Source organism: Vanellus vanellus (assembly GCF_965231255.1).
Source record: "Vanellus vanellus genome assembly, chromosome: Z".
NCBI lineage: Eukaryota > Metazoa > Chordata > Aves > Charadriiformes > Charadriidae > Vanellus > Vanellus vanellus.
In genome coordinates this window covers 3,664,100-3,678,835 of record NC_138908.1, presented here as the reverse complement: position 1 = coordinate 3,678,835, position 14,736 = coordinate 3,664,100, and the positions used below count along the sequence as shown (strand labels likewise).

At 38.0% G+C, this 14,736-nt stretch overlaps 1 protein-coding gene across 1 annotated transcript in view; it reads left to right on the top strand.

Annotated features, from left to right (window-relative positions):
* The window catches only part of ADGRV1 (adhesion G protein-coupled receptor V1), a gene marked incomplete at its 5' end in the record, with an annotated part of 274,932 nt that overhangs the window by 65,372 nt on the left and 194,824 nt on the right, over positions 1-14,736 (top strand). The window contains 15 exons of the mRNA XM_082496974.1: positions 483-576; positions 3,277-3,355; positions 3,979-4,117; positions 4,616-4,757; positions 5,179-5,441; positions 6,981-7,156; positions 7,866-7,990; positions 9,160-9,326; positions 9,412-9,555; positions 10,015-10,122; positions 10,621-10,873; positions 11,504-11,626; positions 11,829-12,051; positions 12,535-12,739; positions 13,714-13,860. Coding sequence (XP_082353100.1) covers positions 483-576; positions 3,277-3,355; positions 3,979-4,117; positions 4,616-4,757; positions 5,179-5,441; positions 6,981-7,156; positions 7,866-7,990; positions 9,160-9,326; positions 9,412-9,555; positions 10,015-10,122; positions 10,621-10,873; positions 11,504-11,626; positions 11,829-12,051; positions 12,535-12,739; positions 13,714-13,860 — 2,388 coding nt within the window. The remainder of the gene's footprint in view (positions 1-482; positions 577-3,276; positions 3,356-3,978; positions 4,118-4,615; positions 4,758-5,178; positions 5,442-6,980; positions 7,157-7,865; positions 7,991-9,159; positions 9,327-9,411; positions 9,556-10,014; positions 10,123-10,620; positions 10,874-11,503; positions 11,627-11,828; positions 12,052-12,534; positions 12,740-13,713; positions 13,861-14,736) is intronic.

Here is a 14,736-nt window from a genome sequence, read left to right as displayed (position 1 = left end):
AAGCTTGCAAACTATATATTACTTGCAGCTATATATTTCGTATATTAGAAAGATGTGTTTTTTTTCTTAATCTTAAAATCACAAAAGGACAAACAATAACAGAGAGCTCTACCTATACATAAATGAAATTTAGGTGTCGCATTAAGACTTTAGTATCTGATATACAGAACAGTGTACTTCATTGCCTGCTACAGGCTCTTACTTTCTCAATGGTCGGGGTTTACGCCTTTAAAATTGGGCAGAAATTCATTCACAAAAATAGTTTAGTGTCACCACAGAGTCTTTTTCATGAAATACAATGTCTTACTTCATAATTCATTCAAGTTAATAAATTTTACACCCAGTAACAGTATTTCAGGAAAATGGAAAAAAAATAAAATAAAATGTGTTCTTCCACACTTCTAATGCGTTGCTTTTGGGGGGCTTCTGTGAGAGTCTTAAAGGAAAATGAAAAGAGAATGTACTGAGTTTGTGTTTTGCAGGACGATGTACCAGAAGTGCAAGAATTCTTCTTGGTTAATTTAACTTCAGTGGAACTCATCATGAACCATTCAACTTCATCCCCGCCCCGGCTGGGTAAAAGAACTTATACAGAATTATCTTTGGCTTTGCTTTTCTATGAATTGCATGCAGAACATATTACTGTGGTATATTATCATTTTTCCGCTTGCTCACTATGCCAATATGAGACAGCGTATTCTGAAGGAAAAATTGTAGGAAATCAAACATATTCATTATTACACTTTCTTCTTACTTTTTTTAAACTTTTTTTAAGACAATTTTCATAGAGTAGTTAGTAATTTACAGTTGGAGAACACAATTATCTGAAAAGTTTTATTGGCAGTGTGTTAATCTGATTTTCATTTCCAAGTACATAATGGAATCAAAAATGTCAAAAAAATTACTTTATGTCATTACTTTGTTCACTCTTTTAAAAGTCTCTTTTTGTTACTGTCTCTCAGATTTACTTTTAGGAGCCATATCCTATGGTTTTCCTCCTCTTCCAGTGAACTTCGTTTATCCCGTGCTTAGTTAGTTCCTCATTCTGCTTCTGAATTCAGTAGCATAGCTGCCATTGGCTGTAAGGACAGTTGGATTATCCTGTGTTGCTAGAGACTAGCTATACTGATTATTTCTAACATCTTCTTCGACTCTTTTCCCTTTTCTTTGCATGCTTATAGAGGTGACAGAGTTAATTCGTTACAGATTGAAAGGTAACTTGCAAGACTCATTGCTGATTTGTAGAGACTGAGCTGTGAGTAGTCGAGTCTAAAATCTAAAACATAAAAGAAGTAACATAAAAGTACAAAGGATTTTTCTGAACTCAATGGTGCTGAGTGCTGTATAGTCTCACCTTCTGTTGTAAACAGTTGGCAACTCTTCGAGTTGTGACCATTCAACCCTTCTGTGATATCTGCATTGGGTTAAATGTACTTAGGATGAACAGGTAATAGTTTTATCCCATGAGGCAAAAACTTGTCCTTATCGTAAAATGTCACTACGAACTCTGTTATCGGACTGCTTCCTAATCTTGTTTCCCCTCTTGGTATATTTTGATTTGTTAAGATTGCCAATTTAACTCCCGGTTGTTGCGATGCATTTGTTTAGGATTTCCACCAGCCCTCTAACCTATACAAGATATTTGCAGTATTTCTAGGAGGTGCCTAATATCAAAAGGAGGTGGGTGTTCCATGCATGGTACAGGCACACGTAGTCAGTCTGACACATCTGGAATATATCGCACGTGCTGCTCCTTTCATGGCCATGTGCGTGCAATATGGGGAATAAATCCGGTATGTCTGTGGTGTCGAGTAGAACACATTGAACTTAAGCGACCTTTACTTCTGATCTGAGTCTTCACTGATAAGGAGCAGAAACAACAAGCGTAAGGACAGTCCTGTTTTCTCCATGCTCCTCTTGCACACCCCCCCATCTTCTAGAACACATGGAAGAAAGAGCCTGACTCAAATAGGAGAACGCAAGGAATTAAGAAAAGGGAAAATTATCAACAGCTGAGAATGTTGAAAGGAAAAGGAATAAAACTAACGGACAGAAGGAAGAGCTAAGCTGGGGGAGGTGGGCGGGGGGGTGTCGGGGGAGGGGAAGGATGCCAGACATGAAACGAGAGTTCTGGTGTCGAAAGCAAAGTATTGCAGCCGCTGGGTGAACTGATCTGACTGTGGCACGACAAGGGAAAACGAGGGTACGGAGCGAAGCTGCAAGGTCCGTGATCGCTAGCACTCCCTCTGCATTTCTAAACCTCAGTAGCGTTTCTGCTGCGCGTGTAGAGGTTTTGCAGCTACTGCTGATCTTCGTCACTACACCATAGTGACAGGTTTGGATTCATGGCAATGACCTGTGACTTTTATTCAGTTTTGTCTGAATTGATAGAAGTCTTTCCTGTTGATCTAAATATAGTATATTTACAGATTCGGTGGAGTCAGTTTGACTGTGGATATTGTCATTCTTTTCTTCATTTCTTTTTAAGTCTTACTAAGTTAAAGTAAATAAAAGTAGTCATGTGGTGGTGTTGCATAAACAAATTAAGGCACTGTTTTGTTGGAAGAATCAAGTTCTGACTGTCAAGTGCTGGTCCCTGAAATTAGTGGAAATTTCTGGAATTAATCTATTATTCAATATTTTCACAGTGCAACACATACAATAATCTTTCAGAGTTATTGTGACAATGAGTAATGTCTTTATGGAGCAATAGAATGTTATGGTACCTAAACAGCCTACAAAGAGTTTATTGATTATGTATTTGTAGCAGAATCTGAGGTGTGTACCAGTAAGGTTTATCATCAGGTGCTGAAATACGAACAGGAGATGAGATCATTTATTATTCTTCCATATGCATTTTCTCTCCCGTATTCAGAATGGCGCAGTCTGCGAAATGTTGAGTGTTGTCATAATAAACACTCACAATGAAGATAAATTAAGACTCCATGCCAAATCTTGCTTTTGGTATTTCCTATTTTTTTCTGCGCTGTGTTTTGCTTTCCAAATTTTCTTTAGTCTCTTTTGTATGCATTATTAAATGTAACAGCGGTAATTCAAGGCCCTGTGTTGCCTGCTAGTAAGGTAGTAAGGACAGATTTCCTTTAGCCTTTCGAATTATCTTGCCCACTGCTATTTTCTCCTCCACATTATGGGAACAGAATATTATGTATTTCTCCTAGAAAATTAGTAGGGATTTAAGAAATGCTTCTATTCTTGAAAATCATGAAAATTGACCTTATTGTTGTTTCATTCTGGTCCTTCTGTTTTCCATTTTAGACGTGGAAGGTTTAGCTTCTCAAATTATTATTGATGCTAATGATGGCGTAAGCGGAGTAATTGAATGGGAAAGAACCAAGTAAGTCTTGTCTCCTTGAAGAACTCACGGTGTCAGTTAGCAATAGGTGTTGCACAATTATTTTCATTACCAGTTAACAGTAAAAACTCCTGTTAAAAATAGGGCCAGATCCTTGAGATGGCGAAGCATCATTCAACTCAGTAGAACTGGAAAGTGTAATTCCCGCACGGAAAACCAACATTTACAGGATGTTTACTCAGAAATCTTTTATTACCCTGTAATTGCTTTCACAGCTGTCCTTTTGTATTGTGCCCTTGGGTCCATCCCCCAGCCTCCATCCAGTGTTCCAGCCTCTGCACCTGTGCCAGCACACACACTGGCATCTCCCAGATCTTTTTCTCTGAATAACTTCCAGGAGTTAGGAAGAAGGTGTCCATGAACATAGACAGGCTTAATCTGCCACTAATAAGCAGGAAAAAAGCACAACCTCCTATAGCTTAGTTCCATTTAGATAAGAAACAAAGTTGAAAAGGTTGCATTAGGCAATTGTAATGATGCTGATACCGTAGTGATGCCTAAAGCAGAGGGGATGATTTGCAGTAAAAATAAAACAACTATCTACCGCCTTATTCAAAAGAATATTCTCAGTGAGCACTGAGAATTTTTCTTGCTTTTTGTTTTAGTTTTGAAGTTAATGAATCTCATGGGAATCTGACAATAATGGCATTCCGAAACAAAGGATCATACGGCAATGTGTCTGTATTTTTTTATGCCCAAAATTTGGAGGCACAGCTGGGTTTGGATTTTAATGTGACCTCGAGGGTAAGAAGCAAATTCTAAATCTAGTACTTTTCATTTCTTCAGCTTCCTCAAAATAATGTCTTCTTGTTTATTCTGCAGAATGATCAGTAGTGCAGCTAGATTTTTCAACTTGTTTCAATTGCTTGGTCATCTGAATAGAAAGAGATAAAATTAGTCATCTTCTTTTACTGTTTCGTTTTAAATACTGAAGTAATTTTAAATATAAAGCACAATGTAAACTTATATCTCAAATACAGTTTTGCTTAGACACGAGCATGTAAAATTTCATATAAGGTTTCATATTTTTTACAACAGAACTTTCAAAGTAAATTGCTCTTGTTTGTCCTCATTCTACGTCGTGCTTAACTTTTTAACTTCTGTTTCAATCAATTTATAAGGGACATAGGATTTTAACTCTTCTTGCTTCCTATTTAAGACAATTCTGTCTACCTTAGTTGAAAAATTCTATGTGTATGAACAGCTGTTAAGTATGCAATGTGTTCTGTGTTTCAATGCCAGACTCTTTTTTTTGCTGATGGAGAAAGGAATAAATCTGTTGTTGTTACGATTTTTGATGATGATATTCCTGAAGGTGATGAGAAGTTCCAGTTAATTTTAACAAATCCTTCTCTGGGGCTGGAATTAGGGGAGAACACAACAGGTAAAACTTTTGATGTTCACATTCTTTGGAATTGTACGGCAGTCATTTTAATTTCGTTCTTCTGAATAATCATATTTTATAAAACACGGTTGCCCTACTATGGTAGATCTTTATACTCCTTTGAAAAGTTCTTAAACGCCTGTATGAAATCAATGCAGTTAACAAGATAATGTGTAAAATAAGGAATAAAAAAGTACTAAAATGAGCTTTTTAATAAGAGAGTCTAGATTCTTCCTGTCTAGATATCTTTCTAGGTAAAGTACTTAGATATTCTCTTCAAGTAATATCATGCACATAAAAGAATTTTTTATACTCTAAAGGAAGAATGAATTTGTGTTTATATGTATTTTATTTCTATATATGTACAGTTATATTTTGCTATGTTTATTAAAGAATATTTTCATTATTTTTTTCTCAAAAGCCACAATTACTATACTTGCCAGTGATGATGGCCATGGGATTTTGTCATTCAATAACAGTGATCACTTCTTCCTAAGAGAGCAAACAGCTCTCCATTTGATGGAAAGTGTTGCAGTATTAAATATTGTTAGAGAACCTCCTCAGGGGATATTTGGCACTGTGACTGTTCAGTATCTTGTAAGTGAAATTAATTCTTCAGAGCCATCGGTGGATTTGACCCCTTCTCAAGGATATATTGTGCTGGAAGAGGGAGTCAGATTCAAGGTAATATGATAGTTATTACGAAAGAAGTGAAGAAAGCTTTCTGAAATTTTTGGAAAGATTTCAGAAATGTCTGTGTTGGGGTTTTTTTTTTTGTATTTTTTTTCTTATGTTTTCCTTCATTCTCAGAGCAAATTGAGTCATGGGAGTGGGAGTGCATAAAAATTAAATGTGCTTTTCTGTATACATTTCTGTAATAGTTGACATAGACTGAAAACAATATAATGGGTATGTAATGTTTATGCATGCATTGGAACATTTCTTTGTATGTATTCAGCATGTAGCTGAAACACAAACTTTGAAATGAAGCGGTAACTTACAAGTATAAATAGTTACGGTTAAAGTTAAAATCCCATTCTGTAATGTGATATTTCAGCTGGTGTGAACTGAACAGGGTATGCTGTGAGAAATGCAAAACCTAAGCAGCTCTCAGAGTCTTAGGCATAGAAAATTACTTATTTTTCTGGGAGTATTAAGCTCACTGCCTCTGTACTCTCCCCACAGGAATGTCAGCTAGAAAACGAGATAGCTTAAGTTTGTGAGATCCTGACCCTTCTGAAGTTTAATGGTAGTTTGGTTTTTTTCATTTTATTTTGTCAGAGAAGCTAGGGTCAGTAGCAGGTTAGTATATGATGGCTAGCGGGGTAGAATCTGAAACAAACCTTACTGGAAACACTGGTTTTCAATTTCTGAACCTTAAATGCATTTGGAACCACAGTGATGGTCAGTGTAGCAGGTCTGCAGGACGTCAAAGACTTCTTAAACTTCTTAAAACAGTCTCTAAATGTGTTTATTGCGGAAGTAAACAGGCATCTAAAAGGTTGTAAGCTCCAGTTTAGTTCTAGACCCATCATGATTAACTTTTTTTCTGGAACAAAGCTACGTGTACCCTCGTAGCTTTTGCCTGTTTGGGTAGTGGGAAGGATGGCAGCGAGCCCCAAATGATAGTGAAAACACCTACCTCTTGCTAGATAATTCTCTGCTACTTTGAGACCACCTTGAGAAGATCCTATTCTCATCCACAGTGGTGCAGTAGAGGGAAAGACGCATCAAGAAGAGAGGGAGTATTTCAACTATCCCTCTGTTCTTGCCTTTTTTCCTTTGTTCTTCCCAGCACCAGTGGTGGAATGACCCTGTTGCCCTGGAGCTAGCTTAGTTGCCAACTAAAGTGAATTAAAACCAACTTGACTGAGCCCCTGTATGGGGGCTATGAATTACCAAGGAATGCGTGGAATAAGTAGAGAAGCAAAGGATGAAAAAAAGGATCAAAAACTATTAAATTTCAGAGGGTCTTAGGATGAGAGGAGAAAAAAGGAGAAGGGGGAGGGGGAAAGTGGATGTGCTTGTCCTAGTGTTGCACCCATGGAGGTCACCAGAAAGGTGGCTTTAGAACCTCAGGCCGAACCATCCTTGCCTCACTTCTGCCCTCCCCAGTTTCAAAAGCCACTGTAATCCTGCTGTGCTACCCAAGGCGGTCTGATAGGGTTGTGTCATCCTTAGCTGTGAAGTCTCAACAACTTTCTGTGTTTGTTTTCTTGTCAGACACTGCATATTTCTGCAATACTGGATGAAGAACCAGAAATGGATGAACACTTTATTGTCACCCTGTTCAATCCAACTGGAGGAGCCAGACTAGGCACGAGAGTGCAAACTATGATTACGGTCTTACAGAACCAGGCTCCGCTGGGGCTTTTCAGCATCTACCCAGTTGCAAATAGGTACTAAACACCGATTCAGTAAAAAAGGAGATTTTCCATATTCAATAACGTTGGTATCTCTCTACAATTTTTTTTAATGAACATCTTTAAAGAAATTCAGCACTCCAATTGTAAAACACTTGTAGTTTTGAAAAGTACATTATCTGTCAAATAGTATTACTGCTATACAAAATAATAGAAGAATACTTAAAATGTTCTATTCCTCATTAGAAATGTCAATTCTCTATGGATTTTTTCATAAAACAATACCTAATTTGTCCCTAAACGTTCTACTAACAGTAATCTACGTTAAGAACTCCAAACCTCAGATCAGTGCCCAGGGAGTACATACATCTTATAACTTATTTTTGTTTTTAAGCTTATATAAAATACACTTTCCCTCAGGGCGCTTTTTCAGAAGTAAATGAACCATATGGAATGACATTTTCAAAAATCACTCAGCTTAAACCGTACAGCTGGTGTGTTAAATTTGAAGCTGGTTTAAGATTTTGTTGCATTTTCTATTATTTTGTCAAGGTTTTGTGGTAAGAAACACAGAACAACCTTAATTATCAGTAGTTATCAGTCTGTCAGATAGCAAAAGCGGTGATTAATATTTTCTTTTTATTTCTGTTGTAAATTCTGCTCTGGGATTGTATGGTAAGAGTCTTTTCCATACCCTATAAAAATAATACATTTTTTTCTTTATTCTCACAATTCCCACATTTAGGACAAATTTTCTCGTAGTTGAAGAAGCCAACACTACGGTTTATTTGAGAGTTTCACGGAGTAATGGTCTCAACGTGTCTGTGAGTGTTGAGTGGGAGACATTGTCGGACACTGCATTTGGCATCAGTACGTTCACTTTATTGAGAGCATCCCCTGCTTTTGTCAGAGCGGAGGCAGCAGGAGACTTAGCTAAACATACAGGAGATGTAACTTTGGAATGTAAATTCGTGTATTCGGACCCGATTACGCTGATTAATATTTTTCTGAGCATGTCAAAATTAATTAGATAAAAGAGCTTAGCTGCTTAAGAGTCACCTTGCCATCAGTCGCTTCTGCCAGAGTTTCAATAATCTGTATTTCTCTCCTTGATGCTTATATGGACATAACTCTCTCTAGACTTTTGTTTATTAAAGCCCGTTTTTTACTAATTGCAGCTTTGGATTTTTCTAACACAGTATGAGGCACACTTTACCTAAACCTGACATAGCCCTATTCTGAAAAAATGCCGCCACGCGTTTTCTGTCGTGTCTCCCAGTGTCCCTGGTGTAGATGCATTTGTGGGAGTCTCGGGCTGTAATTTCGTGAACACTTTAATCTGGTCCAAGTTATCACTGCCGTTGAAGGAAGCCATCCTTCCGTCCCTGCCCACTTCTTCCCATCTCCGTGCGAAGTGTTTTTTGTTTCGGTACTGATGGGTGTCTAGCTTCCCACTAGTCCCGACTGACAATAACGAAGCACGAGAGGAAATGCCTGATTAGGATGAATACCCTGTCTGGCTCAGCAGCTCGTCTAACCGATGCGTGGGACTCGGGGTTTAGGTCTTGGAGTTTAGTCCTGACGAGGCAGCACTTCTTCTGTAAGCCAGTCGAACGGCTTAGGCTCTTTAAGAATCTTAGTGCCGTGACTGCTTGTTGTGATGAGGGGGAGAAGGAGGGCAAACACATGCATTTTGTAGTTTCTCTGTCAGTTTTTTCGCTACTTGCTACGTAGCTAATTTTCTCACTAGCTAAATTCCAAATCGAATCGTTCTGAATCAGACTCAAATTGCCTGTGTATCTTCCAAATGTGGTTGTAATATACGAAGAATATATTTATTGCTTAACTCTCATTACATCCTCAGTACTATAATATTTCTGTGCCTTTACGCTTATACCAACTAACTATTTAGAGACGATGTCAACATTTCATAGAATCATAGAATTTCTGATACTAGGTCTGGTTTTGGCAAGTAAATCATGAAAATGGCATTGAAAAAGACCTCAGGAATAAACAGTGTTTCTTTTACTACATTGCAGGGGGTAGTAACGGTGTCCTGTCTGTCTTGCAAAGTTTTGTGGAGGAGTCAGCATCTAGCTGGTGTTTCTTTACATCAGGAGAAATCCTGTACGGTGTTCTGCTGCGTACACCTCCAGCTACCTTCTCTACTGTCTACCAGTGGAAAGGAGTTTTTGTTCCTGTCGAGGTAAATGTTTGCTTGCAAACACCAAGCACGCTACTTAATGAAGAATTTAAGCCTCAATTTTACTTTTTTTTTATTCCTCTCTCAGAATTTCAGTGTGTGGAACCCGAAGAGCTGCGTGTCTTTCCAAATCCGTGCCTCTCCCTACCTTGTGATTACTCACGGAGGAGCCCCGCAGGGACCTTCCAACAGCAGCGTGTATGCATTCCTGCCTGCACACAGACTGATGAAGGTAAATCGGTTTTACTTAAAAAAGCATAAAATAGTGGGGTTGGAAAGGACCTCGGGAGGCCCTCCGCTCCAGCCATGTTTTAGAAAAAAGCACTGTGCTCAGCTGGTTTGGGGCCCTGACTCTCTGCAGGACTTCAGTGATGTAAGCTTTTACAGCTGGTTGTCTACTGTGTTATTGTATTTATATTTTGGGGGTGGGGGAAAATGACCTGGTAAGTGAGGAAAGAAATTGTGGAGCAGTCAAGTCATAGAACATTTTCTCAAAAATTTATTATGTTGTATTAATTCCGTAAATTAACCCCACATATGTAGACGTATTTTTTAAATTGTAAATGTACATGTATTTAATTTTATATATTTTATATATAAATTCGCCATTTAAAAAAATATGCGCATATGTGTACAGACTTGTCACTTGAAGTTACTTCCAAACACCATTTTTGTCACATTTCCCTCACAGATACAGACACTCTCAATTCTGGATACCAGACACGTGAAACATTTTGCTGTGGATGAAGAAGACTATTTGATTTTTGTGACTGATGCAACCAGTTCCAGTTCCATCCAGGTTAGAATGCATTTGTCTTCCCTGTCTTTCATGTGGGTAGTTTGGTTGGGTTTGAGTCTGAAATATGAAGGGATAATAAAAAACCTGTAAGTATATATTTCTGAAAAATTACTTTTGTTTCTACTATGGATTTATAAGACTTAAAATTCTAGGCTTGTTTAAATGTAGCAATACTCTCTACATGAACATGTAATTTAGATTTGGTTTGATTTTTTTGCTAGTGTTGTTTTTGGTTTGAAATCTAACGTGTTAAACACCTGTGAGGAGAGAGAGAGCTTCTGACCATAAACCTATTCATCTGGAGAACAAGCACAGCTCCTTGCAGTAAGGTGGTTACTTACCAGTGTGCTTCTTCATTAACGTAGGGTCCACCTTAGGAATGAGGAATTCGCTTCACTATAAGTCTTACCAGTTTTCCATCGTGACACTTACTTTCTCTTCTCTTGGTGCTAATTATGAATATATGATGAAAAAAAAATAAATTTCATGTTTCCACAGGTTTTCCAGTGGAATAAAGATATATTTGTGCTGCATCACCAACTTCCACTTCACCAAGTTCTGAACATAGCCTTGTTTCCTAGAGGAGGCGTTATGTACCTGTTAGTTTCTCTGTCGAATGCCAGTCAGGACATGCTCCTGTACCAGTGGCTGAATAATGAGTTTAGGAACCTTCATCAATTACCAGTGAAAGAAATAAAACATATGGAGGCCTGGATTTCTGGATCTGATATATATTTAATTACTGCAAAAGGTATTTAGCGGAAGATAAACACTGATTTTGCTGAGTGTATGCTGGCTTGTTTGGTAGGAAAGGCATTTGGGGTAAAGGAGCTTAGATAGGGGTTATGTCCCTCAGAAAAGCAAAGCATTGTGTTTGTTCTCAAATACTTAAGAAACTCAGAAATGTTTTCCCAAGAACTACAGGCAATAGTAACTATTCATCTAGCTGCTGACTGCACCCTTTCTAAGCATTTCTGAGCTTTGTGATGTGCTAAGATCATCGGTCAGCAAAGTACGTGTGTTTTTTTTATTACAAGCGTGACATTTTAGTCATTGTTTTATGACTGCATCCCTATGCCTGTTGAAAAGTTTATGTTACAGTCCATAGGTTTCTTTGCAATTGGCTGTTGTCTACTGGCAATCTTAGCGTTCTTCTATGTGAATGTCTGCAGAAAAGCCCTTAAATGATGTCAGTGGTTGAATCACCCCACTGAGGACAGTCATACTGTGGAGTTACGCACCAAGTAAAAAGGAAGATACGATAATTAGTCTCACTTCATAATTAAAGCTGCCAAACTCTGCTTTTTGAATGGCCATCAGTGGGCGATTTAACTAACAGGCAGCAAAATAATGTAAGTTTTGTCATTTTTCTCCTTTGTAGAATCTGGAAATTCTTCTGAAATTTTCGTCTGGGAAACGGGGCACTCTACCTTTAGACACTTTCAGTCTCTTCCAGTCTGCGCTGTAAGAAACATCCATGTTTTCATGCCTCCTTCAGGTTTAGGTAAGACTTAAGTGTCCATATTTGTTCAAATCCTAGTTTATAACACTGGAATTGCAGAAATATATGTGCTTATTTTTTTTGTATTATTTATCAGACTTTAGAAGTTACTGTAATCATTGTGCTGAGACATTTTGGGCAATAGGAGGAGAAATTTCAAATATATCACCAAATGCTTCTTTTTTCTCCTCCTTGCTCAACGTAGTTCACATCCTCCTATCTGGTAAGGACACAACAGCGCTGTATTCTTGGAACTCGGAAGGGAACCAGTTCTCTGTCATGCTGGAAGCCCCATACGCGGATCACGTCACTTCAGCTACTGCAAGGTCTCTGAACTCCAGCAAGAGCCTGGTTGCTCTGTCGGTAGAGTCCAACTCACAGATTTATGAGCTGACCACTATCTCCAACCAGTCAGATTTTATACCTAGGTAGGGTTTCTTGTTTCATATAACTTTCTCCCAGCTCTTGCCTTCCTTTTTTTCTGTGATACTGTTTTTGTTACAGTGGAGAGCATTACGTACTCCTGTGTGTGGTGTGCTTATTAACACTAAAGAGAATTTTTCACAGGTAGGTTTAAGATAACCTGAAGTCAAACAGCCTCACAACTGGCTTTAAAACATGGCAAGAAAATTATGATTTTTTTAAAGCTTTTATTTAGGATAGATTAAATTACTTTCATAATTACTTTTAGTTACTCTGTGATTTATTGTAATTTTTAAAAAAACAGCAAAACTAAAAAACAAAACAAAACAAAACAAAACCCCCACAACTTTTAAACCTCAGTTACTTTCTCAGGAATATAAACAATAATTCTGTCTCCAAAAATGTTTGTTACGTTTACTTTGCTTTCAAAGTTCATTAATCAGCTATCCTCAGTTTATAATTATTTAATGTGTGTGTTTTTATGCTAGTTCAGGTGAATTGATATTTGAGCCTGGGGATATGGAAGCTGTGATAGCAGTCAATATTCTGGATGACAACATCCCAGAGGAGGAAGAATGCTTCAAAGTGTGGTTGAAAAACCCTAAGGGAGGCGCAGAGATTGGTGTTCATGGTTTTGTTAACATAATTATTCCTTCCAATGACAATGCGTACGGAGTCATTGCATTTGCTCAGGTAAAACTTCTAAGGTAAATCATTAAAATATGTATATATAATTTCTGAATAATGGAACAGAAACATACTAAAACTGTAAACCGCAGCATGTGACAGGATTGTTTTTCTAAAGTCTTGTGGAAACCTGAGTTAAAAGCTTTTTAACATCCATTTATCATTGCTATGTGATTATGCACAAGGTCATAGAAAATCAGTTCCACCATCTGTCCCTATTGTAAGATTTTTATAATCCCCTTACAATTAGCTTAGTGGATTAGTTTATCAGCTTGGTTTTGCAACAACCTCAAAATTCAGTTTTCAGATGGCATATGTGATATCATCGTAGAGTTGCTGCTGCTTGGTTAATCGAGTAACCAAATTTGAAGATACTTTTCCTCTGAAAAACATACTGATTGGGTTATGTCACAAGATGAGCTGGTCTGCCAGAAGAAAATAATTTCTTTGGAAAAAATGTCAGACTGAAGGCATTATTTGGAGTGGTTAATTCTTAAATCATCCAACACTGTAGAAGTTATCTAGACAGGTATATAGTAAATGCATACTGAAGATACAAAACACAAAAGAGTTCTTACTGAAAGGAAACATTCATCTGAACTTGTGTGAGGAGTAACAGTGAAGTAACAACAGTAAAAATATGTCTCTCTTGAAGGTCCACTTGTTATCTGCTTCATACGGTTTGGGCATAAAATACTACGCTAAGAAAAAACACCAACAAAACATCCAAACAAAACCATTGAGGCTTTTAACTTTTAACTGACATTTTAAATTCTTTTGTCTATGAAACCCAGGAGTATTACATGCCTCTGAAAATTAGGACATGTAAATTTAATCAATGAACATGTAATTAGCTACTTAATAGTAGATTAATTTATTGTTGCTCAACGTCAGTGGTCCCCACTGAATACCAAGATCCCTAAAAAAACTTTTATTTATAAGAAATTGATGTTATGGTTCTGCTACTTTATATTTTCCAGAGTTCTTTGTTTAAGCAAGTCGAAGAAATGGAACAGGACAGCTTAATCACCTTGAATATTGAACGTTTAATAGGAGCATATGGACGAGTTACAGTAGAGTGGATCGCTAATGGGAGCATAAGTGATGTGTTTCCAGCTTCAGGAATGGTACGTAATAACATCACTGATATTAGGGAAGCGCTGACTGTGTTGTCTCAGACAATAGGCGCGGAGGTACTGAGGGAGAAAGATACGTGTGAGGTTGCCCCACTCTTGTGTTAATTCCTGCTTCCCGGTCCTTTCCTGCGGTTCTGGCAGTTTGCACTTCTGGCTGGTACATAATACCACAGCATCACGCTCGCTCTTCTAGAACCAGACACTGCAACGCTGTCCAGGCACTAGAGATGCGTATCTGTAGTCTCTTGTTCCCATCTTTCTTTCTCCCTGCTGTGAGATCTAGCGACTGTGTCAAATCTTTTGCACGGGTGGGAATCTGGGAGTGTTTGCTCTTTGTCCTGACCTTGTCAATACAACTGAGAGCTTCAGTGGCGCAGGAGGATAACACAAGTCCCAGTTTTCTCTGTTTATGAGGCTCTTTAGCCTTGTTAAAATCCAGTATTTCCTGCTAGCCAAAGCTCTTGGTATGCCTTCGGACCGACAGACACCAGGTTCTTTAAGTCGATGGTCTCCACCTGGTGGCCGTCTGCAGAAGACACAAAGCTCTGTGGGCTTTGAGGCTGTGGAGGTGTAGCACAAGCCACAGCTGAAGTAAGAAAGGGCCAAAAGACTGTGGAAATAAACTTTACACCTGGAAATAATGGGTCTGAAGTAAGCTAAAAAATTTAGAGAAAAATCAACAGAGATGAAATCAGGGATGCCAAAACAACCGTACTGAAATCATTAAAGTACTCCTTGAGCACTCCAGATGGATGCTACATGATTTCCCTGCATACGATTGTAGGTAGGAAGAGACAGAAAGGTAAAGGTATAATGTTGTTCACTGGAACTTTCTGTTTATCCTTCAGCGTAGGTGTAGCCTAAGTG